The sequence below is a fragment of the Ovis aries genome, chromosome 15, assembly GCF_016772045.2.
Source record: "Ovis aries strain OAR_USU_Benz2616 breed Rambouillet chromosome 15, ARS-UI_Ramb_v3.0, whole genome shotgun sequence".
NCBI classification, from domain to species: Eukaryota; Metazoa; Chordata; class Mammalia; order Artiodactyla; family Bovidae; genus Ovis; species Ovis aries.
The window spans coordinates 50,885,309-50,910,525 of record NC_056068.1 but is presented as its reverse complement, the minus strand read 5'-3'; the positions used below and the strand labels follow the sequence as shown (position 1 = coordinate 50,910,525).

The 25,217-nt window shown below is 54.1% G+C and overlaps 1 protein-coding gene across 3 annotated transcripts in view; it reads left to right on the top strand.

The window, feature by feature from the left end:
* Positions 1-25,217, top strand: part of PDE2A (phosphodiesterase 2A) — a 90,428-nt gene that overhangs the window by 40,231 nt on the left and 24,980 nt on the right. For all 3 annotated transcript variants that reach the window (XM_042233195.1, XM_027979492.2, XM_027979493.2), the window contains 2 exons: positions 16,318-16,407; positions 20,012-20,100. In XM_042233195.1, the coding sequence (XP_042089129.1) occupies positions 16,318-16,407; positions 20,012-20,100 (179 nt within the window). The remainder of the gene's footprint in view (positions 1-16,317; positions 16,408-20,011; positions 20,101-25,217) is intronic.

Genomic DNA, 25,217 nt, shown 5'->3' with positions numbered 1-25,217 from the left:
TGTGCAGCCAAGGGTGTAACACAGAGTGACATCGTGTGTGAAAACCAGCGTGTGATACTGTGCAATCCCGTAATGCTTGTGACAGTGTGAGCTGTTAGCACACAACCCTGTGTGAAGTGCTGTCATGGGAAGACCCTGATGGGTTCAGGCAGGGAAGTGACATGGTCTAATTTGTGATTTTGAAAGAGTCCATACTCTTGTTGCAGAGTGTATGGCGGGGAACCAGTTGGAGGGGCTGAGAGGAGGTAGGCAGAGAGTTGAAGGCTATTGTAGCCACCCAGGCTGGAGACGGTGGTGCCTGGGCTAAGGGGAGGGCAGAAGAGTTGGAGAGAAATGAACAAACTTTGGAGATATTTGCAGGTAGAAATGACAGAACTTGCTGATGAATCAGAGGATGAACCAGAAGGGAAAAGGGAGAATGGCTCCCAGGTTTCTGATTTGAAGAACCAAGGGATAGCTGGTGGCGATGTTCCTGGGAAAGGCATGGGGTGGGAGAGGACAAGGAGACAGAAATTGACAGACCTGTTTGGGATATAAGTCAGACATCCAGGTGATGGGCAGCTGAGGCCAGGCTGGGGATGTATTTGCGAGCCAGTGGGTAGGGCTGATTTATTAAACCACAGACCTGGCTGGGATGACCTAGGGAGAGACAGTGAGAGAAGAGGTGAGGACTGAGGACTGAAGCCTGAGGTGCCGAGCTGCAGCGAGACAGAGCAGGAGCAGCCAGGGGGGTGGAGGAGACCAGATGGGGTGAAGCTGGGAGTCAGGGAGCGGGAGAGGCTCAACAGGGTGAGCTGCTGCTGAGCCGCCAGGTAAGGTAGGAACAGGGAGGTCGTGCTGGGCTGGGCCATGTGCTCAGCTGAGCCAGACAAGAACCCTGTCGATGACAGGGTGGGGCCAGAAGCCAGATGGCCTGGGCAGGTGGTGAGTGGTGGTGAAGACAGAGCGTAGTCAGTCCTCTGGAGACCTTTGGCTGTGAAGGGATGCAGAGAGGACATGTGGTTGCTCCAAAGGGGTGTAAGGTCAAGGGAGAGTACAATTTTTTCTTATTATGGAATATGTTAAACACACAATGCTTGGGAGAATAATACAATAAGCTAGTCATACACCCATCACCCAAATATAACGGTCATTAAGATTTAGACATATTTGGTTCATCGATCCCTCCTTTTTATTTTCATTTTCCTTTCTTGAAATATTTTGAATTGTGGTTAAAATATGCCTAATATAAAATTGACCATCTTAATTATTTTTAAATAGAGAGTTCAGTGGTGTTAAGTACATTCGCAGGGATGTGCAACCATTTTCCAGAACACTTTTCATTTTGCAAAACTGAAACTTATACCCATTAAACAACTCCCTCTCCCTCTGGCCCCAGGTAACCACTCTTCCGTTTTCTGTCTCTATGACTCTGACTATCCAAGGTATCTCATATGAGTAGAATCATATAGTATTTGTCTTTTTGTGATTCTCATTTCATTCAGCATAATGTCCTCACTTTTCATCCAGGCCATGCCATAACGTATGTTAGAATTTCCTTCCTTTTTGAGGCTAAATAATATTCTATTGTATATAAACCACATTTTGTTTATCAGTTCATCCCTTGATGTTCACTTTGGTTGCTCCACCTTTTTAAGAATAATGATGCTGTGAACATGGATGTACAGATGTATCTTTAAGATCCTGATTTCAGTTTTTTAGACACATACCCTGAAGGGGAATTGCTGGATCACGTGATAATTTAGTCTTTAATTTTGAGGAACCACCGTACTATTTTCCACAGCAGCTGTACAATTTTACATTCCCAGTGATGGTGTCCCAGGGGTCCAGTTTCTCTGCATCCTCACCAACATTTATTTTCTTTTTTTTTTTTTAAATAGTGGCCATTGCAATGAATATGGGGTGGTATCTCCCTGTGGTTTTGATTTGTGTGCCCTGGTGATTAGTGATGTCGAACATCTTTTCACGTGTTTGTCAGCCATTTGTACATCTTCTTTAGAGAAATGTCTATTTAAGGTCTTTGCCCATTTAAAAATCAGGTTGTTTGTTTTGTGGCTGAGCTGTAGGGCTTCTTTGTATATTCTGGATACCAACCCCTTATCAGACATAGGATTTGCAAATATTTTCTCCCATTCTGTAGGCTCTTTTGCTGAAGTATTTTAATGCAAATCTCAGAAATTATGTCATTTCATCAAAGGTGGGTATTTTTAAGGTTCTGGATGACATGAGGCAGTGCAGCCCAGAGCCAGCTGGGAACTGTGTGTGTGTGTGAGTCCGTGTGAGGGTGTGTTGAGGACCTTGGGAACACGGTGTGTGAGTGACACTGAACGTGGGCCTCACCCTGAGTGAGGACCCAAGGGATAGTTTCACTGTGTGTGGCCCCGTGACACTCAGTGATGTGTGGCACTGTTGCTGCTGCTAAGTCACTTCAGTCGTGTCCGACTCTGTGCGACCCCATAGACGGGAGCCCATCAGGCTCCCCCATCCCTGGGATTCTCCAGGCAAGAACACTGGAGTGGGTTGCCATTTCCTTCTCCAATGTATGAAAGTGAAAAGTGAAAGGGAAGTCGCTCAGTCGTGTCCGACTCTTCGAGACCCCATGGACCACAGCCTACCAGGCTCCTCTGTCCATGGGATTTTCCAGGCAAGAGTACTGGAGTGGGGTGCCATCACCTTCTTCAGTGTGGCACTGTGGACACCATGAAATGACTGTATGTCACTGAGTGTGTGGGACATGCCATGTGATGGCAGCAGCGATTGTGTCCTCTCTGTTGTCACCCTGAGCCGATGAGTGTGACACACAGAGTGGATGCTGCATGGGATGAGAGGAGTCACGCTTGTGTTGTGAATGATGGGGGTTGTGATTGTGTGGGATCAGCCCCAGCCTCGGCTGCTGACCATCAGACAGAGGACAGACATCACAGAGTAGACGAGCAGGAGCACTCAGTGGGGACAGAAACGGTGTCTGGGCCCAAGTTTGAGCTGGTGTGAGGCCTCCTCCTTTCTCTGAGCTCCCCAGGAAGGCTTCCTGGAGGCAGGGTGGGAGCGCGGCACTGGGATGCTGCAGGTACCTGGTAAGAGCAAGGGCTATGGTGTCTGGCTCTGACATTTAGCAGGTCATTTTACCTCTTAAGCCTCAATTCTCTCAAGAACAAAATGGGGCTGGTGGGAGGATTACGTGAAACGGTGCTTTTAAGTGAACACAGTGCCTGGCACGAAGTGAATGCTCAGTAGTCCCTTGGGGAGACCATCTCTTGCATCCCAGTGTCCAGGCACCTGGTGTGATGTGAGCACCAGTGGGTGTGCAGAGGGGCTGAAGGGAATGAATGATGTGTTTTATGTTCATAGCCCTCCGCTTCCCCTCTCCCATCCCTTCCATCCTCTGCTCAGCATCGTCAGGACCTCCTCATCCCATGTTGCTCCCACACCCTCCTCTCCCTGGCTCCTGCCATCCTCACCCGCTGTCAGCCTCCAGCCCAGGCTCCTGCAGCCTCATTCAATTAGGCCGATGCAATTTGCTCAAGAAAAAATGCCATAATGTGGTTATCACACCAGTGGGGGATCTGGCCAGGGTTGTGGTGGAGGGTGGGGGGCTGGTGGGTAGGAGACCCACACTCACAGCTGAGGGCTCAGGTCTGGAAGGGCCTTTCTTTTGGATCTTCACCCACTCCCTTGGGCTCCATTTCGGAGCCCACAGAGTCCAGAGCTTGGATCTCCCCAGCTCCAGGTCCAGAGATCTTGAGACAGAAGCTTGCAATGACTAGGTTCATTGTGTCCATGGAGGGTCCCTGGTCCTCTCCATGTCTCAGTCTCCCCGTCGGACAAGGAGAGTTGTCATTGGTGGGGGTGGAGGTGGGGGCAGGGGTGGTCTCTGATCCTCTGGCTGGCCTAGCTCATCTCTGCATCCCTGATCTGGTCAGTCCGCCTCATGGCTTCCGTAGGGCCTTCTCTTGGTCTTTGGAGAAGGCGGGGTGAAGGGGAAAGAACCCCAGGGGGAGTTTGGTGGGAGTGGGAGTCCTCAGAGCCTTATCTGTCCAGAGCCAGAGATCCTCTAGTTCCAGGCTGCACACCTGGAGCGGGGACAGGAAGAAAGGGAGCTTCTGTTTCCTGGTCATCTGCAAGCCCACAGCTTCTAACCTCACAGGTTGAACTTTACTCACACAGGGTTCCAACAGCGCTGAAGCCCAGCTTACACTCGCCCCTGCCCCTCACCAACGCTTGTCCCTCAGGCTGCATTTGCCCAGAGGGTTGGGATCACCTCTTTGTAACTTGCATGGAAGTGCCCTAGCCCCCCGGCTGGGAGCCACTTAGGCAGGACTGCAAGATTCCTCTTGAGTCTTCTCAGCGGCTCTGGGAGAAGTCACCACTTTATAGATGAGAAAACTGAGCCCAAGGAGATGAAAAGCTTGTCCAGTGCCACACAGATGATGTGTGGCAGGGAAGACTTGGGAGCCCAGGTCTGCCAGAGGTGATGGAGGAGGTGATGGGGTGCACAGGGCAGGTGAATCAACCTGTGAATCAACCCCACAGGCACAGATGCCAACACTCAGCCATAAACTCATTCATTCGTTCAGAGACAAAACCAGCCGCCAATGCACTCAGGTTCCACAGACAATTACACACTTGCTGTGTACACCCAGGCCCACGTAGACATCACCAGCCCACATCACACCCACACAGGCCCCTGCATGCACAGATGGCTCACGCAGAGACATGGCCTCAGGGGTGTGCTCACACTCCCAGAGTCCCAGACTCACATGCTTTCACACAGACATCCTCCTAATGACCCGAGGGACATATTCTGCTCTGGTCACATGATGGTCCATAGGGACATGCATTATGGACAGCTGAGGGACAGGCCACACGTGTGCTCAGGTCACCAGCTGAGGAGGAGGAGCTCCTCATAAAGTGGGGGGAAAAGTCAGGTGGCATGAGTGTATCTGGAATTTTGCAGTCAGAAAAGTTAATGCAAAAGCAATTCTAGTGTTCATTTCCAAGACAAAATTGAGAAGGTCTGGAAGAGGGCATGGCAGCCCACTCCAGTATCTTGCGTGGAGAATATCATGGGCAGAGGAGCCTGGTGGCCACAGTCCATGGGGTCGCAAAGAGTCAGACACGACTGAGTGACTAACACACACACTGGTGAGGTTGGGGGACAGTCTCATCTTTTTAGGGTTTTGGGGCCTCTAAAGGACCTGCACAGATAGATTCTCACAGGCACAGCAATAGCACGAGATCTCCTGAGTTCATGTGTTTACCGGCCCTGAGCTGTGTGTGTGTGTGTGTGTGTGTGTGTGTGTGTGTGTGTGTACACATGTGCTCAGTGGCTCCCGGATTCTTGGGATGTGAGGAGGGAAAGTAGGAGAAGTTCCAGAGACTCCGGATGTTTGTTCTGTGGCTTCCTGGGCCCTCCAAAGGCAAATACTTTTGGATGCCAGCCTGCCTGCCCAGGCGGGGTGGGTGGGGTGGTGGGTTGTGTGAGGAGTCTGCCTCTGGAGCCCCATGGATGGGGACCCTGCATAATGATGCTGCATGACCGAGGCCCACGGCCAGCTTCCCGTGGACTCGGGGGCCCATCACCTCCCCTCTCTGGGGCTCAGTTCCCCCATCTGAAAAATGGAGGCAGAGAGGAGGTGAGACTGGATGGGCCTTCCCCTTGAGACTGAAATCAAGAGACATTCCAGGCCCAGGGTCCAAAAGAGAAAACCAAAGCTGGTAGGGAGATGCTGGGGTCAGGGGAGGGTGTGGGACCCCAGAGCCTGCAATGTCTCCCCACCAACGACCTCTTCCCTGGAGAAGGGCAGTGCCTCGGAGCTTTGCTCAGGGAGTGGAAAGGGAGGGAGGCCCAGCCCTTGCTGATCTGCCAAGGGGAGAAGAGGAGGCAAGGTGGGGCTGAGACTCCCCTGAACCCTGAAGGACTGGATGGGGAGCAGAAGAGCACAGCACGGGTAGGGCACCAGAGCAGACCTGGGCTGAGCCTGGAAGGACAGGAGGGGAGAAGTGAGGAAATGGAAATGGAGGAGCCAGGGCCTGGAGGCGGGAGGATGATGGGGTAGTCAGGGAGAAGGTTGGAGAGTTGGGAAGAGGCTGGAGTGTGGAGCCTGGACCTGGGCGTCAGTAGGAATAGCAGTGGCCTCGTCTGGGGTGCTTCACAAACAGTCCCAACAAGTCCTGGAGCTCAGAGCCTATTCTGGGGCCCCAGGAGCCATGGCAGGTGTGTATGTAGGGGGTGGCTCAGAAAGGCCCCTGCTCTGGGGAACAAAGTCGTTGGAAGCCCAGAGGCAAGGGCATGCCTGAGATGAACCCTGGCCAGAAGATTTCTCATTCCAACCCCCAATACCGTGGGACTATTTTTAAGAACAATGAGAATGCTCACACATTCCTGCAGGGGCAGAGGGAAGGAAGGGGGGCCAGGAGCCAGTGCAGAGGGGAAGGGTGTACCCCGCCCCTCCCTCCAGTTCGGGCTTCGTCCTCAGGGCCAGCGAGGTTTGAGGACCCTGGCCAGCCCTGCCTCCCTGGCCCAAGCCCCAAGGTCCCCTCCTGGCTCTTCTTTTGTTCCTCAGCTTCTGAATCGGTCCTTATCTCTGTCCCAGTCTCTTTCTCATACTCACCCTCCCTCCCAACCCCCAGTCCACGCTCCGGGAATTGGGGAACAGCTGAGATGGACCAGACCCTGAAGGCAGAGCCAAATACAGTCATGGGACCCAGCAGCGAGGCAGTGGGAGAGACGCATGCCAGAGAAGAATAGACTGAGAGAGAGGGACAGACATGGAGAATCCAGGAAGGCTGGGAGGGAAACAGCGCTCAGGTCAGAGCCGGGAAAGTCCCCTCTGTGGCCTGCTGTTGGCCATGCGATGGAGGGGACTCCCTGCCCGGCCTGACCCCTTCACCCCCAGCAGCCCCTCCCCAGGCCGGCCCTTCCTGCCTGCCCCCTGCAGGCCCACATTAACCCTGTGCCAGGCCAGTGCCATCCGTTATTGTTCCCACTGTGGGCACCATGTCTGGCACAGGGAGAGACCAGAGGCCCTGTCCCTAACTTGGAGGAAGACACCAAGCCCCTCCCCACATCTGAGAGGGTCTCAGTCCATCCAGCCAAGACAGAACCTGAGGGGCCTCTAAGACAACAGTGCTCAGCAAGGAGGGAGCCTGGTGTGTCCCGAAGGCCTCTGGCCAGAGCAAGGCCTCCTGACTCCAGGTACATGCATGCTTAGTCGCTCAGTCGTGTCCAACTCTTTGTGACCTTATGGACCGTAGCCCGCTACGATGGGATTCTCCAGGAGAGAACATTGGAGTGGATTGCCATGCCCCGCTCCAGGGGATCTTCCTGACCCAGGGATCAAACCCGTGTCTCTTAAGTCTCCTGCATTAGCAGGCGGGTTCTTTACCACTAGTGCCACTTGGGGAGTCTGACTCTGGGTGAGAACTGGGCAAGTCCTTTCCTGCCTCTCCTGGTCTTAGCCTCCCCTGGTCAAGCTGGGGACTAGGTTCCATAGGCCTGAGGCCCTGTAGACTCTGGTCCTGTGAGAATTCTCAGGAGAGCTGAGAGGAGGACAAATGACCCACCCAGGAAGGCTGCCTGGAGGAGGTAACCTAACTCATGAAAGAAGGTGATAATGTTAGTGCTCCAGGGGAAGGGCCCCTTCCCTCCTGACATACCATCTATCCCCTGCCCTCTCTGCATAGAGAGGTGATCCTGAGGCAGAAGGACCCCCCAGCCTGCAGAGATGTCTTGGAAATGTTGCTAAAGTCCTCTGTACAAGGCACTCTCATTCCTTAGGTTCCTCTAAGACAGTAACTGTGCTAGACTTGGGAGACTTTGGAGGACTTAACTGTCTTCCTGGCCCAGGGGTCTCCAGAAGTCATGGGGTCCACCCCCCTTGCTTGGTAATGGCATATACCCTTCACAGCCCAACAGCCCTGGGCACTTGGGAGTCTAGCTGATCATTTGATAGCTCAGTGAATACCTCCTGACACCCGTGACGGGGGTTGCATGATACTGGGGTCCCCAGGAGGAACAGGATACAACCTCTGCCCTCTAAGAGCCCCTGCTGTGATGGGGGAGCCAGGTGGACCGTAGTGGGAACTCTGCACGCCATGCCATCATGGGGAGCACGGGCTGTAAGAGCCCTGGGTGGGAGACTCAGACTGGCCTGAGCGAGGGAGCAAAGACAAAATGTTCCTGGAGGGAGGCCCAGAAAAGGGAGGCCAGTCGCTCATTTATTCAATCACTCATGGGTCCGATTGTTCCTTCGACCATCGTTTCCTGAGAGACATTAATTCGTCTCTGACGCTGATCCCAGTGGGTCACTCGGCTCCATCCTTCTCTCCTGCTTGGGCCACTGTGTCTGCCTCTAAGAGGCTCCTGGACTTGCTTTGTTCAGCTCCCAACCCACCCTGAAGGGAGGGGGTGAGGCTGAGAAGGGTTCAAAGACATTAAGGGTCACGGGACCCAGAGCTGAAGGCCAGCCGGGTTCACCCAGTCCTTTGTTGGGGCACAGACTTCCTGGCAGGGCCCTGTCCTTGCCTACACACCACTGGGGGCAGGCAGCGCACCTCCCTCGGTCCCAGACTTCTCTTTAGTGGTATGACTGACTCATGGCCAGCTTATACCCGTCTCCCTGGGACTCCCAGGCCATGCCTCACCTTGCCTGCACGGGCCCTTGGCCAGGAGTCAAGAACAGTAGAGGCACTGGGTGTTGAGGATGGCAGTGATGAGCGGCTGCTGCTGGTGTGCTTGGGAGGAAGGCTGTGATGCTGAGGAGGACGTGAGCAGTGGGGCTGGAGGCTGCTGTTGGCTCTGCCATGAGAATGAGGCAGAGGGGCATGGGCAGCATGCTTGGGCATGAGCCTATCCTGAGCCCACCCCCACCCACACACAGGCCATCTTCTGCCTCCCCCACTTGTCTCTGGCCTCCCTCCCTCTGCCCACTCTGCTGTTCCCTCATCCCATCCTTTCCTCACCCCAGACCCTGTGCTAGGGGCCGAGGGAGCCAGAGAGTCAAGAACACAGAGATCTGACTGGTCGTATGATTCCTACCTGGCTGAGATTGGCTTGGAATCGGTGAGGGGCTCGGGAGGGGCTGGTTGTGAATGTCGGAGGCAAGGAGCCCACAGGATGGGGCTGAGCTCATCAGGGAGGTGGGGGGATGTGGTGGGGGGTCTCCGGGACCGGGCTCAGGTGTATTCTACAGTGCACGTGTCTCCAGTGTGGCTCGGAGGCTGGAGACGCGGCCCTGTTGGAGTAACAACTGAAGCCAGAGTCTGCGAAGGGCGGGGGAGGGGCGGAGAAGGGGTTGGTGGGGAGAAAGGGGGACCCAGAAGGGCGAGGAAGGAGCAAGAGACGGCGGGAGAGGGCAGGCCCTTCCTTCAGGCCTGGGCCCCTGAGCTCTGGGGGCCCCTGCCACGCGCTGCTCTCTTGTCAGCCCCCCGCCCCACCTCACTCTCCTTCCAGGACCTCTGCCTCTCCCTGCCTGGGGACCTTCTCTGAGGAGCCCCCCTCATATGTGGAAGTGGCATGGACTTGCCAGAAGATGGGCCATTCTCACCTGAGCCAGGCCCCTCCCTTCTGATCCATAGTCTCCTCACCTACAAAACAGGATGGTCAAAACAAGCACCTCCCAGGGTTCATGGGAGGACTAGAGAGAGTGTGTGTTGCTGGGTCTCCAAGTGTGGTCCCTGGGCCAGTAGCGGGGAGTGTGTTGGAAATGCAGACTCTTAGCCTTATCCCAGACCTACTGCATCAGAAACTCTGGGGGTAGGGCCAGCAACCTGGATGCTAACAAGCCCTCCAGGAGTTCTGGTGCACAGGTTTGAGAACCACTGATGGATGCCCCTAGCACACAGTAGGTGCCTTTTCTTCCCTGAAGCCTGATTGCCCCACTCAAGTAGGACTCTGACATGTGAACTTGTCCAACTGAGGCCTGGGCCTCTCTCCTGCCATCTCCTCAGATCAGGTCTCCCAGGGATCACCAAGCCTCTTTCCTCTATTTTCTTGACTGTGGTCCAGCTCAACTTTGTTGAGGGGAGGTCTGGGGCTGCAAGATCTTAGCACTCCTGGGCAGCTCTCCTCTGTGTGTTTAAGGTGCCAGATCCATTCAAGGCATCTCCTTGGGTGCACAGCAGGTCTGGGTGGGCACAAGGGGAGAGAGGAGGAAGGGCTGCCCCTCCTGCTTCCTGGCTATCTCCTGACTCTATGGGGTGAGCCACGCTGCAAGGGCTATGAGAGTCACAGAGTAAGTTCCAGGTGCTCAGGCTTGGCTGGGGTCTGAGGCCCAGTCCCCAGGGGCTTCTCTGGCCTAAGCCCCCAGGAAGTCTCCTTTGGGGGAGCTCTGCCAGTCATGCTGGTGGAGCAGATGGGCTTGCAAGTGCCAGGCACACGCTGAGTGCAGAGACAGATGGGCGCCTTTGTCCCTGAAGGCCCTGTTCTCTGGGAAGAGGAGAATATGTGTGTGATGCCCACCAGAACAGGAGGCAGGGAGCGGAAGAATAGATGGCATCTGCCCGGGCACCTCTGGTTTCTCCCGTCATGGCCACCTTGCTGGGTACCCTCACTCTGGGGGTGCCAGTCTTGGGTCAGACCTTTTCACTACAAGTTCTCAAGATGACCGCCTGGGGAGTTAGGGAAGGAGTGGGCAGGAGAGACAGGAGTTGGGCGCAAGGAGCAGGAGCGTACAAAAGGGAGAGGGCGGAAGCCATCTGAGAGGAGAGAGGATTGGAGGTGGGAAAAGACACTGAGACTCAGAGGTGAGACGCGAGAGCGCACGCTGACAGACGTGGACCGAGGGAGGCATGGCAAGAGGGAGAGGCCCACTCGGAGAGATCAGGGAGACAGAGCCTGAGAGAGACAGGCCCAGAGGGAAGGAAAGAGGAATAGAGTGAGAGGGGCTCCAAGGTCCTCGAAAGTCCCCATTTTAGAGGAAGGGACACGAAAGCCCAGAGAAAGAGGAGGTTCCCCAACCCCAGGCCACCCAGGGGACCTAGCTCAGGCAGAGGTGGATAAATCAGCATGTATGGCCAGTCGCAGTAACACAGCTTGCCTTAGGAGGTACCTTGCCATTGGGTTTGATGTTATTGCCTTCTTGTAGGTCACTCTGGGGGCACAAGGAGGCTTCCCTCCAGAGAGCAAGGGGTGGGCTCTAGGTTCCCGGCAGTAGGGAAAGCAATAGGTTGGTTGATGGAGGTCGTGAGAGATAATGAGACTCACAGAGACAAGACAGGAGAGCATGTGACACTGACCTTGACCTTCAAGAAGGCCATCAGTGCCTCTGCTGGTGGCTCCAGAAAGGATAAGACCAAGGTCTCTGGCTTCATACAATCCATTAATGAGTTAGAAGTCATTTTGTCCAGACTCTCTCCCTACCCAAATGAGTGCAGAAAGGCTGATCCAGTCCCACTTCTGGTTCCAGAGGAGACCTCGCTCCAAACAGGCCCCATTTTTTTGGTACCTGGGGTACTTTCTAGAGTGTGTGGGGAGTGGCACCATCTACAGTGTTGAGTGGACCTACCTCCAACCATAGGGCTACAGGTAGGAAGCTGGGGAAAGTATGAAGGCTCCATCCACCCATCCATCCATCCTTCTACCCATCTATCCATCCACTCATCCATTCATCTTTCCATTCACATGTCCATTCAGTTCTGTTCAGTTCAGTCGCTCAGTCATGTCCGACTCTTTGCAACCCCATAGACTGCAGCATGCCAGGCTTCCCTGTCCATCACCAACTCCCAGAGTTTACTCAAACTTATGTCCATTGAGTCGGTGATGCCATCCAACCATCTCATCCTCTATCATCCCCTTCTCTTCCTGCCTTCAATCTTTCCCAGGATCAGGATCTTTTCCAATGAGTCAGTTATTCACATCAGGTGGCCAAAGTATGGGAGTATCAACTTCAGCATCAGTCCTTCCAATGAATATTCAGGACTGATTTCCTTTATGACTGACTGGTTGGATCTCCTTGCAGTCCAAGGGACTCTCAAGAGTCTTCTCCAACACCACAGTTCAAAAGCATCAATTCTTCGGCACTCAGCTTTCTTTATAGTCCAACTCTCACATCCATATATGACTACTGGAGAAACCATAGCTTTGACTAGATGGACCTTTGTTGGCAAAGTAATGTCTCTGTTTTTTAATATGCTGTCTAGGTTGGTCATAGCTTTTCTTCCAAGGAGCAAGCGTCTTTTAATTTCATGGCTGCAGTCGCCATCGGCAGTGATTTTGGAGCCCAAGAAAATAAATTCTGTCACTGTTTCCATTTCTCCATCTATTTGCCGTGGAGTGATGGGACCAGATGCCATGATCTTAGTTTTTTGAATGTTGAGCTTTAAGCCAACTTTTTCACTCTCCTCTTTCACTTTCATCAAGAGGCTCTTTAGTTCCTCTTCACTGTCTGCCATAAGGGTGGTGTCATCTGCATATCTGAGGTTATTGATATTTCTCCCAGCAATTTTGATTCCAGTTTGTGCTTCATCCAGCCCAGCATTTCTCGTGATGTACTCTGCATAGAAGTTAAACAAGCAGGGTGACAATATGCAACTTTGACATATCCATTCACCCACTCTCATTGAATTAAAACACAAAATGGTAAAACTATGTGTTGTTAGCTGGAAGGACCCATTTTTACTCATGAGGAAACAAACTCCGAAGAGGAAAGGGCCTACTAAGGCCCTGTGCACAGAGTTTCCACAGTCAATCTGGGACACACTGGAAACAGCTGCTCTTCGCTATACACCAGATTCTCCTCTGGAGTCTGGGAAAGTGCTGGTTGTCATGCTGATAGTTACCCTGATGTTTGTTCACAAACGCTGCAAGGGCAGGAAAAGTGACCTATTTCACCCCACCCTGAGCTTGGCTGTGTGTGTTTGAGTGTGTTTATTTGTGCACGTGTGCACATGCTTAAGTGTATGTTTGCGTGTGCATTGTATATTGCATGCATGTGAGCTCAGTCGTGTCCAACTCTGTTTGACCCCGTGAAATGAATAAAGCCTGCCAGGCTCCTCTGTCCGTGAAATTCTCCAGGCAAGAGTGTTGGAGTGGGTGGCCATTTCTGTAGGGCCGCATCCTTATCCAGGTGTGTGAGTTTGTGCGCGGACGTGTGCACGGCAATATGTGCACGTGTGACACAGGCAGATGTGCATGAGAGCAGGTGTGGCCCTGCCTGTACTCTCCTCTCCTCCTCTGTCTAAGGTTTCTGGGGTTTAAAACCCTTTGACTTGAGCCTCAGCCATTGACTCTTCTCCCTTCACTGGGGCAGCCACTCTGACCTCTGAGCCTCACCTCACGGTCTGTGGAATGTGAACTATTTCCTCCCTGAGTTGATGCCGGAGGTGAAATTGCTTTGGGTTCTTGGCAAGATTCAAGGAGAAGGCAGCATGAGAGCAAATCTTGAAGGCCAAGTGTGAAGGGTCGCTTCCCAGCTGTGTTCCCTACACTCAACACCCGCCATCTTGGGGCAGGCAGGCAGGGCAGGGCCAGGAGGTGGTGGGTGGACAGGGGATATCAGGCAGAGGCCCCCCAGGGCTTCATCGCAGTGCTTCCATCCCACCCACTGGGCCCCCTCCCTGCTGCTCCAACTGTCTTTAAGTTTCCTTCCCAATTCCCCTCTTGTGCCATTATCTTGCCCTTAGCCTGAGGAGTCACAGAAAACTGACCAATCCAAGCAAAGGCCAGACAGGCTTCCACCAATCTCAGTAAAGGACAGGTTAGGGCATTCCCCAATCCGAGTAAAGGGCAGGTCGAGGAGCCACCAATCAGAACAAAGGACAGACTTTTCTCTCTGAGGCCCCTGGAGAAGGAGATGGGGGTCAGTCCAGAGGAGGAACAATACAGAGGCTGGAGATCCAGAGAGGTGGGTTCTGGACCTGCCTCTGTCCTGACTGGCTGGCTGACCACAGATGGGACATTGCTTTTTTTTTTGAGCCTCAGTTTCCTCATCTGTCAAATGGGGAGACTTAGCTGTCCTAAGCCTGTGGGTTTGAGACATGTCTCCCTGGACATCAGAGCTCACTCTGTCACCTTGGCTCCTCTTCTCCAATTTCCACACTACACACACAAACTCCATTAGAGGGCAGGGCCCCCCACTTAGCTTATCCTTCCCCACTGCCTCCAGGCAGGAACAGACGGACCTAAACCAGCACTACCTTCTGGGGCCAAGCCCTTGGAACCACTGTCTGAGGAGCCTGGGTTGGCAGACTTTATTTCAGGATTATCTGGGACATCAGCTCTTCCTCGCCTCTTTAGTCTGCAGAATTGACCTAGAAAGGCCACAGTGGCCAACATGTTGCTGAGCCCTGGACCTGTGACTCCATTAGGAAGTATCTGCACCTGTGTGAACCTATATGTGTACCTGGAGGGTGTCTGAAGGCAAGCTGGGATGTTTCTGTGAGAATATGAGGGTCTATGACTGGGTAGCCAGGTATGTGTGGTGCTGAGAGTGTGTGAGCTGTGATGAGGAGTGCCTCAGGATCAAAGGACCGTTCCTGGTGTCCTAGGATGGAGACACATCTTCGTGACTGAAATGTGTCTTCACTTGAGCAGTGGAAGGGATCAAACGGAGGTTGGGGGTTGGAGAAAACAATGCCTTTTGAAGAGAAAGCCCACCACTGCTCCCTCAACCTGGAACACAGGACTGGGTGGGAATGGGAGTCAGGGTAGGGAAGGAAACTGAAGCCGAGAAGATGCAAGGTGAAGTCTGGAGCCAAAGCCCAGACCATAGGCTTCATCTGGACCTCAGTGCAGGACTCCCCTCTGTAACCTTTCTGAAGAATGGGCATCTAGCCAATTTTTGCATACCCCCAAGTATGGGGAGCTCAGTTCCTCACCTCTCTTCTAGTGGCCTCTGCTTATGTAGCAAGGTTCTACCTGGAAGAAGATCTTTCACCCCCCTGGGCCAAGGTCAGCCTCCTGTGAAATCCTATGAGTCTCCAGGCTGTCTCTGGGGCCACTGTTCCGCTGCAGGCAAGGCATCTCCAGGTTCTCCATGCAGGATGTGGTTTCTTATTCTCTCTTTACATATGTGGTCTCCTCTGAATGAGTCTCTTCTTGTCCTTACCTGGGACATAGTGCACTGGGGATGATCTAATCGGCCCACAGACATGGAGGAATTCTCATCTTCCCTAGTTAGGGTAACAGATCTTTATTAATATGCCCTGCAATCTCATCATTTTAATATATTACCAGCCACATTTATGGTGTGGGCTCATACTGAGCTTATGGCCCAATAAAAGCCTCAAGCTCATGTCTCTTTTACAGGAATGGGGGCCACGCCATGTGTCTTCCATCCTACAATTAATCACTTGGCTCTATGAACACAGACTGATCCTTCCACAAGGAAGACATCAGAAAAAACTTGCAGGGGCTAGCGGGGAGGGCCTGGCTGAGTGGATGGTATGAGTCACAGTCCTGCTTTGGCCCTGGATCCTCTGTTCTGTTACCTTTCTCTTTGATCCCCATGGTTTGGGCCAAGTTAATAGAGCGAGAAGCAGGGACCTTTCTTGTCTTGGTTCCGGCTCTCCAAGGACGAGGCCTGTTCCTGGGACAGGAAGGCTGTGAGGCAGTCAAGGCTGGTTTCTCCTTCCCCTTCTGTCTCACCAGGGGCTGGCCTCACTGTGTTTCTTGACTCTTGTGGGATCATGTACCCCGTGAACTCTTGCTACTCCCAGCACCTCACTAGGCTAAAAAATGAGACTGTGCGAGACCATCCCCCTCCTCGGGAAACTGAGTGGGACCCAGATTCAGCAAATGTTTCGCTGAGCACTTATGTGTGTGGGCACCCAGTTTCATCACCATATCAGCCTGTAAGGGGAGATAGCCTTAGTTGCCCCCAGTTTGCAGATAGAAGACTGAGGCTCAGTGACTTGACCAAGATTCACACTGCTTATAAATAGTGGAGCTAGAATTCAAATTTGGAACTTTTTGTTTACTTGTTTTGTTTTATATTAATGCAGAAGCTTGTACTTTCCCTGCTATGCCTGAGTTGTCCTTGGCTGAAGGACAAGAGACCTAGGGTCTAGATGAGACTTGACCTCTTGACTTACTGTGAGTTCTTTGCTAAGTCCCTGACCCTTCTCTAAGCCTCAGACCTCTCACTGTAAGATGAAGGGACTTGGACATTTTAAGGCCTTAAGACTGGTTGGGGAAATAAAAATAGATTGGTTGGGGGGAAAAAGAAAACTGGATTCTGAGTTCCTAAGATCCTGGGACTCAAGTGTCTGCTAGCCTTAGGCCCCAGTTTAAGCTGAGAATTTGTATTCCCCACCCCCTGGGTAGGGGCACTGTCCTGGCCTGCCTGGCAAAGGCCCTCACTGCCCTTTCCTCTCTTCCAGGATGCTTTGCTGAGCCTGGGCTCCGTCATCGATATGGCAGGCTTGCAGCAGGCTGTCAAGGAGGCCCTGTCAGCTGTGCTTCCCAAAGTGGTACGTGCCTTGCCCCATACTTTCCTGCCCCTTAAGCCTTTGCTCCGCTCCTCTTAACCTACAGGGTTGAGAAGGAAAGAAGAAGCAGGTCTCTGCCCAGAGGACTCTCATGGGGAAGTGAAGGGTTTGGGTGAGTGTTTAAGAGGGCTTCCTGGAGGAGGAGGACTAAAACTAAGCCCCAGTGAATGAACTGATAAAGGAATTCTGGAATGTCTGGGACAGAAGGGGCATTAGAGTGTAATTGGAAAGATCATGTCGCAGATTATGGAATGGATTCACTTAGGATAATAACGTAATGGGCTCACTAGGTAGGACCTAGTGAGTCACGTGAGGTTTGGAATATGTGTAGCAGGAAGGATTGAGAGTAGACATGCAGAAGAACTTCCTCGGTACCAGCTGTGTGCTGGAATGGGGCTCGGCCGTGATGAATAGAGATGTGCTGAGTTCAGGTGTCCTGTCTATTAGGAGCCTGGATAAGATGTCCTCTAGAAGCCTCTAGTAGCCTTTAAGCTTCTCTCTGACCCATCCCAACACCATAGATGAGGTTGCACACCGGGAACAGGTGGAGGGTGGCTGCTTGGGCCCCTGGTCACCGGGTCAGCATGGTTTCCTGGGCCTGGAGCGCCTGGATGAGGAGACTGTACTCCCCTTCAGTTGCCCCAGGCCACTCCTCAACTCAGCTCCAGTGGTCACTATGCATCCCTTATGCAGCAGGATGGATGAACTGGCTCTCAAGACACAAAGCAGCAGTGTATCAGTTGTGCCAGATAGCAGGGAGCAGGGGACTGTCAGTCTGGGGAGGGGGGCTCTGATACCCTAAGAGGCACGGGAGACTTACCAGAAGAGGAGATGCCTAGACTGAGTCCCCATAGCCTGGGGTGTTCCCTCTTCTACCCTGGACACCAGCCACCAGCAGAGCCCACTGTGTCTGAATCTGCTGGATGAATGATCCACCCAAGGCCCAGAGAGGGAGGACACTTCCCCCAAGGTCACACAGCATGACAGGAACAAATGGGGCTTGGCACCTAAGCATCCCCATTCGCTTTCCTCAGCTCTGTCTTTTCAAAACCTCCTGGAAGTTCAGAGCCCAGGAGGAAGACTAATGAGTGAGCTTTATTGAGCGTGAAATTGGTAGGAAGTGGGTGGTGTGTTGGCTCCCAAAATAAATCCTCCCGGAGATGGGATTGAGGCAACATCTGGCCTGTGGTGGAGAAACATCTGGAAAAGAAGAGGTGGGGAGGTTGGCTGGTCAGCATCCACAAGGCTGCCCTGGGAGTGGGGAGGAGGAGGGTCTTCACAGGCAGGATGCTGGTGATGCCAGCATAGATGCGCTTGTACTGGATTAATTGTATCCCCCAAGCCGGGGACCAGGAAGCCAACTCTGGTCCAGGTGACTAGATCCCTGGGACAGTGGGAAATGTCTGTCTTGGTCCACCCCAAAGACCAGGGCTAGGGAAGCCCTGACTTTGGGGAGGGAGCCCTGTCTTGACTGCATGGAGGAGCTCAGCTCTCCACAGAGGAGTGGGGAGACTGCAGGTCTGCTCCGCCCCTAGGGAGGGGTGCGGAGATGGCAGGGAGGGGAGCTGCTGGCACCTGGCTCCCTCATCAGCACCCATTGTGGCAGGCAGCCGCAAATGCAGATGGGACTGATGTGTCTGAAATGATTCCTCCTTCTCTCCAGTAAACTCAGCTAATTTTAACCCAGAGGGCTGCGAGTGAGGGGGTGGAGGCAGATGGACACCCGGAAGTGAAGTGAGGATCTGCCTGCCTGCTTGCTCCCCACTCTCGGACTGCCCACCCCTCTCTTTGCCAGGGCAGGACTCTGGGGGCTAGATAGCTTTTTAACCTCTTTGGGGGATCAAATCCTACAGGCCCCTCCCAGGCTGCGTAAAGGGTTGGTTGACAGGAAGAGGCTGAATGTAGATGAGGCATGAGGGCCTCCTTCCCAGCAATTTCTTCATCCCCGAACTCCCCTACTAGACCCTCCCCCAAGGGGACAAGGGGGCCCGGGTCTTCCTGTGTCTGCCCCGCTCACTCTCCTCAGGCCCTGGCATTTCTGGCCCATGCCGCTTCTGAGCTTGGCTCAGGTTCTCTGGAGGCGGGACTGGGGCATCTCCTGGGGGTTGGGAGAAGGTGGGGGCTGGCTGGGGACAGCCAAGGGCAAGAGTGTCTGACTCTTGTGGGTTGTGGACTCTCACAGCTGTGAAAGCCAATGGCTTCTGAGAAGAACTCCACGCTTACTTACTTTAACATGGAGCTTCAGTGTCACCTCCTCCAGAAGCCCTCCCTGATACAGTCAGCAGAGAGGAGAGCCCTCCATTCTCCCACTGAGAAAACAACACCTCTCAGGATACTGAGCCGGGCACGTGGGTACCCCCTCGATGGGGTGTAGGCTCTGCTGAGCACCTGGGTCTCCCTCATCACATGCTGCTCCAGCAATGGAGATGCTCTGCAGAGAGGTTGGCTGTGGGTCTCTAAGAGTGGCCAGTCCTGCTTGGAGGGAATGTGGATTTTCTCTTGTGGGTCAGTGAGGGCAACTGCTTCTGCCAAGACATGGTCTGCAACTGAAACCAAGACTGCTCTGGTGGGGAGTTCCTGACAGTCCAGTGGTTGGGGCTCTGTGCTTTCACTGCCGAGGGTGTGGGTTCAATCTCTGGTCAGGGAACAAAAAATCCTGCACGCTGAATGGCATGCCCCCCACCCCTCAAAAAGGAAGGCTCTGGGTCCTTGGGGGGGAGGATTGACAAGCTGCAGACTCGATATACTTCAAAAAGAGCTTTGATCTTACTCCAGGGAATGGTCATTCCAAAATACAAATCAGCTCCGGTCTCACAGGGCTCACCAGCTCCTCCCTCCCCAGTAGCAGTCCCTCTCCTCAACAGAACCCTCCCCAAGCTCCCTTCCCACTCAGCACCGCTGATCCCAAACCCACCTCCTGTGCCCCCTCCCTGGCCCCACCACTGTCGGTTCCATCAGTGCTTTGGACTCTGTACACCTACCTACCTATTATTAATACTTGGCCCAGAAGCCATTCTCACCCACTCCCTTTTGTTGTTCAGTTGCTCACTCATGTCCGACTCTTTTGCGACCCCATGCACTGCAGCACACCAGGATTCCCTGTCCTCTACCGTCTCCATCTCCAACCCACTCCCTGAATATGTCCAATTCCCATGTCAGTTACAACTTTAAAGTCACTGCCTCCAAGAAGTCCTCCTGGCTTGTCTCACAGTGTGTGATTTCTTGGCTGTGTATCTGAGGTAGGAGGGAAGATTCCAGGTTGTTCAGAGCCTCTTCTGCAGTATGGCCCCGCGTGGACGCTCAGTTATTGTTTGTTGAGGCTGCAGTCTCTGCCTGGAAATATCTCAGTGTTGTGGGGTATTGGCAGGTTGTGGTCTGTTCCTTCAGCCCATCAGACTCTCCCCAGGAGAGAGTGAAGTGCTGAGATCACAAGGGAGTTTTCCTACCCTGGCTGCACTTAGAATCACCTGGGGAGTAATGATGGACAAACAGATGCCCACGACCTTGGCACCCAGACCTGTGTCGGACTGGAAGTGGGTGGTGGGAGGGCCTTTCCCCTGGATCTCATGAGTGCCTTCTGTTCTAGGAGACGGTCTACACCTACCTGCTGGACAGAGAATTCCGGCTGGTGTGTGAGGAGCCCCCCCACGAGCTGCCCCAGGAGGGGAAAGTGCGGTGAGCTGCTCTCCACCCCGTTGCCCTCTCACATGATCAAGGGAGACCACAAGGTCTGGTCTCACCCTCCCCATCTGACCTGGACCTCAGCCTCCCTGCCAGCTGGGGTCCCCTGGCCAGCTCACCGACTGCAGCATAGAGGGGAGAAGCACTGTCTTCTGTTGTGTTGTGTTAGGGGAGTGGATGACACAGGGACAGTGCCAGCTGCTAGATTTCCTCCTGGAGAGCTATTCTAAACCACTGCAGCCTCCTTAGCCTGAGTCTCAAAAGGTCGGGGCTACAGCTTGTCAGCGAGAACCCCAGCAGGCTACAAGAACTGCCTGCAGGTTCTCACAGAATCACAGAACTTGGAGTCACAGAATGCAGGACCTCGTGGTGTCAACTCTGAGGACGGGGAGATCACAGACCACGTCCCACTGTGCGTTCTGGAGCCCAGCTGCTTGGGTTCAAACCCCAGCTCCAGTTTACTATCCAGGGCAAGGGACTCAGCCTCTCTGTGCCCCGGTTTTCTTGCTTGTAAACTGGCGATAATAATAGTACTCATTTCGTAGTACTATTATGGGAGGATTCTTGGGAGGATTAAATGGTTAACACATGTAATGCCCTTAAAACTGTATCCATAATGAGTGCTAAATGTCTGTTTTTGTTTTCATTATGGTAGAACACTGGAATCACTGACTTCAGGAACACGGGCTCAGTGTCCTCTGGTCCCTTGGCACCTCTGAGCCTATTGAATTCAGTCTCCCTGTTTTCCACATGAGCAGACATCGTGAGACATGTCCAATGCCGCATACTTGGTGTGAGGCACAGCCAGGTCTGGGACACGGTATCCTAGCTCCTGGCTGTCCAGGGAAGAGAGAAGGGAAATGGAGCTTGTCTGATGAGAAAGTGTGGATGGGCAGGAACTCTGGTCCAGAGGAGGCCAGGCCAAGGAGGATATGAGCACTGCCTTCTGGGTGGTGCAGAGGCGTCATGGGCCCAGGGAGCACTGGGTCGGGAGCTAGGAGGGCTGAGAGGACACCCGTGGGGGGGTGTTACCAGGAGGCAGCGCTCCACTCCAACAGGTCAAGCAGTCAGGGATGTGGCTTTTTCAGGTAGTAGCTGAGGTTGGCAAGACACCTGTCACAGAGGCCATGGAAAGAGCTGCTTTTGGGGGATGCCAGAGGTCCTAATACTGGGGGTGCTGGTGGTCCTGAGACGCCCCCAGCCCTGGCACATGGAACCGTGGCTTCTTTGATGCAGTTCTATCCTTTGGCACTTCCCCATGGAAGAGGATGGTGCCTCTCCAATAGGTCTGAGGCTTCCCACCTCCTTTTCTCCCATTTGATGTTCCCACAAGGTGGGCAGGTAGGTGACACTGTCCCCTTTAGCATCATTTGACAGCCTCTCCTCTCAAGGACTGTGTGAACTAAGGCAGCCATGCTCATCTCTGGCTTCTAGTGTCCCATCTGTAAGATGGCAGGATAGGCCTGGGAGGTCTTCAGAATCTTAAGGGAAAAAATGCTATAATGTCCCCTCTTCTCCTCTGAGCCCTACCCCTAATCCTCAAGAACTTTATTTAATATGAGCCTATCAGATCCAGTAAGTTTCCTCGAGGCAGCCTGGGAAGGCTCTCCTGAGAGAGGGATGCAGGATCAGAGACTGAGACGGCAAGAGGGGAGCATCTTTCAGGGTCTGCACTGCTCCTTCTGAGCCTGCGGTGAGCTGGAGTGGGGGTGGGGGGGTGCTGCAGTCCAGGCATCTTTGAGGGGCTCAGATCCTCTGCAGCATCAGAAGGCCGAGGAGACAAGGCCAGTGAGGCTGGTGGGGTGTCCCACCAGCAAGTATGGGGGTGAAGGTTCAGGCCTGTCCTCTCTTTTGAAATCTGTGCTCTGCCCACTCAGCCACTCACTGTGTGTCTGGTGAGCCCACCTCCTCGGCTTGGACTGAGAGACAGAGGTTTGTGGAAGAGGCAAGGGCACTTGAATGGGAGTCAGACAGGCCTGGATTCTAGCCCTGACCCATCCCTGCCCCACTCAGGCCCCTTCCAAACCTGTTTTCTCATCTACAGAATGAAGATAACAGTGGGCCCTGCCTATGGGCTTAATGAGATCATAGATGCCAGGGCTTAGCCTAGGGCCAGCATACAGTAGGAGTTTAATGATTGCTGATTGCCCCCCACCCCCACGTCCCAACGCATTTACTCATTGGGTGACCTTGAGAAAATTACTTCCCTTCCAGGGCCCTTCCAAAGGTGCCCTCTGTGGCTCTCTGAAGGGCCCTCTGGTGCACATTGGGAGATCAGGCACCAGCCCCAGCCCAAGGTGGAGCCTGAGTGCTGGGCATGCCCAGTGGAGGGGGTGCTCCTCCAGGAAACCGTGGAGGGCCGGCAGGGCTGGCAAACAGCAGCAGGTGTGAAGTGAAGGCGGATCATAAAGACAGATAAGGGCCCGGGGTGGTGTGGGGAGGCAGGGTGGAGATGGGCCAGGGGGGAGTGAGGCGGCCCCACCAGCTACCCAGCCCTTCCCGTGATGCCCCGCACCCCTCCACGGGCTCACAGATGCCGTTTCATCCCCTCGTGAGTCCTGGGTTCCCTGCCTCCTTGCGCTTGCTGTGCTGTCTCCTCCCCCCGCGAAGTCCTTCCATGTACCTTCTCCACCCTGACCAGCCCATTGCCCTTCTCTGCCAGGGCCCAGCCTGAGGGCCACGAGGAAGCCTACTCCATAGATCCCCAGCACTAAGGAGGATTCAGTTTTCCAAAAAAGATGTCTGGGCCTTGGCAGCCTCCCTAGGGGATGGGTCTGTCCATGAGAAGAACCCTGGGCTGGGAGCCAGGACAGCATGGCTGCCGTCACAGGCTCTTGCTGTCTCCCCAGGCCTCAGTCCATGCTTCTGTGCGCTGCTAAGCTGGGGCACTGTGACGTGTGAGGGCTGCCACTCGGAATCCTGAGGCTGCAAGTGGGGGTGCGCTTCAGGGCTGGGGAGGGAGAATCCTGGAGGGCTGCCTGGGTGAGAAGCTTCCTGGAAGCCTTCTCCTCTCTCCTCCGTGCCCCGCCTCAATCTCAATCAGCCTATTTCAGTCCTCTTCTCATTGTGTCTCCTGCCATCTTAAAGCCTCTGATTACTCCCTGCTGAGTACAGTGAAAGCCTTTCTGACTAAAGCGGAGACACCACCCACCCCAGTCCCAGCTGGCTGTCTCCCTCTGCCACCGTCTGCGGGGGGGGGGGGGGGGGGGGGGGGGGCGGGGCCCAGGGGCCGAACCTTGAGAGAAATTTCTTCCTCAGAGTTGACCGGGTCCCCACTCACTGCAGAATCCATCTGTCCCTCTGATTGATCTCAAGAGACACAGAGAACAGTCTGTTCCCATCTCCCTGGAGTCTCACTTTCTGTGGGAGGGAGAGGGAGATGGAAAGGAGGGTTGGGGTCTTGGCCTGAATCATAATTTGTCTCCAAGAGAGATGAAAGATGAGAGTGAAGATGAGGTGGGGGGCTCCGTCAGAGGAGGGGGGCCTGACCCAAGAAGGGGCTCAGAGAAGTGGAAGAGGGCCTGGTGCTCTTTCCAGGCCATTGACCCCACCAACAGAGAGCCTCTTCCTCTACCCTCCGCTAAGCAAATAGTTGTTAAAGGGACGGAACCGTCATAAAATCCACGCCCGTTCCTCTCCCGACTCTGTGTCCATCTGTCTTTATCTTCACTGGGGCAGCCCATGACCACCCCGGCACCAGGGCTGAGTCATTAGCCTTCAATCTGGACAGCTGGCCCCGGGGCTGTGACATTCCCTCCCCTCCAACATCATCCTGGTTGGAGGGGGCAGTCAGGAGGGGAGAGGAGGCAGGGCGGGGGCGCTGAGTTGAGGGGACGTCATGGGGGATGGGGGGCTTCCCCGGTGGCTCAGCGGTAAAGAATCCGCCTGCTGCAATGCAGGAGCTGCAGTAGACACGGGTTGGATCCCTGGGTCAGAAATATCCCCTGGAGGAGGGCACAGCAACCCACCCTAGTATTCTTGCCTGGAGAATCCCATGGACAGAGGAGGCTGGCTGGCTATAGTCCATAGGGTCTCAGAGAGTCGGACATGACTGAGTGACTTAGCAGGCACACAGGCAGGCAGACAAGAGCGGGGATGTGAGCAGTAGATGAAGCCCAAGCCCTGACTGGGTGGAGGAGACACAGCCTTGGAGTCCCCTACCCACTTCCAACATCTTTGAAACCTCTAGGGGGTCAGCAGTTCTGGGAAGGGTGAGGCAGCAGAAAAGGGCTCATAGCAGGGTGGGTTGAGGTGAGCATGGCCTTGCACAGCCCTGCCCAGGGCTCTGGGATGTGGCCAGCCAGGAGAGGGTGGGTTACAGAGCAAAGTTCCGAGGTGTGGGGGGGACTCCTGAGGGTGGAAGATCCTTGAAAGGCTCAGTGCCTGATGGAAGATCTGGACCCAGTCAAGGCTGACCTGCCCCAGCCCAGCCTCCCTTTTGCTGTTCCAGGGACCTCTGAGACTACAGGCCCTCAGTGAGACCCAGTTTCTGTCTCTCAGATTCTCCCTTTCTAGTGAGAGTTTTACTCAGCAGCCAGCATGATCGGCCTGAAATTGAACCTGACCTTCACCTTGTTCTGTTCAAGTCCCTGGGCTCCCACTGTGCTCAGGATCAAGCCTAGTTCCCCAGGGTTTTGCCCTCTGCAGCCGCCATGCTGGTGGACCATCCAGCAGACACACATTCTTTCTTTCCTCTGAGCCTTTGCCATGCAGTTCCCTCCACCTGCACTTCCTTTCCTGTCTGCCTTGATAATGTCTGTGTGTCCTTTAAGACTCAACTCAGGCATGTCCTCCTCCAGGAAGCCTTCTCCTTCTCTGATCCCACTTCCGTCCTGCACCCAGGTCAGCGGGAGCCTGCTCTTCCTTCCTTCGTCAGGGCTCCCATCTCTGCACTCAGGCATGAGTCTGTACTTCATTTGCTGGATGACACCATGACTCCTCTTCTTCTCTCGGTCCTCGGTACCAAACCTGAGCCAGAGGGACTCTGTGGAATAAACAAATACTCTGTGGGATGGCTTTAAGCAGAATGTCCCCACAATTAGGACAGCTGCCCTGACTCTGGTGGGGGCTGGATTTAAGGGACCCGACAGGAGGCAGGAAGCGAGGAGAGA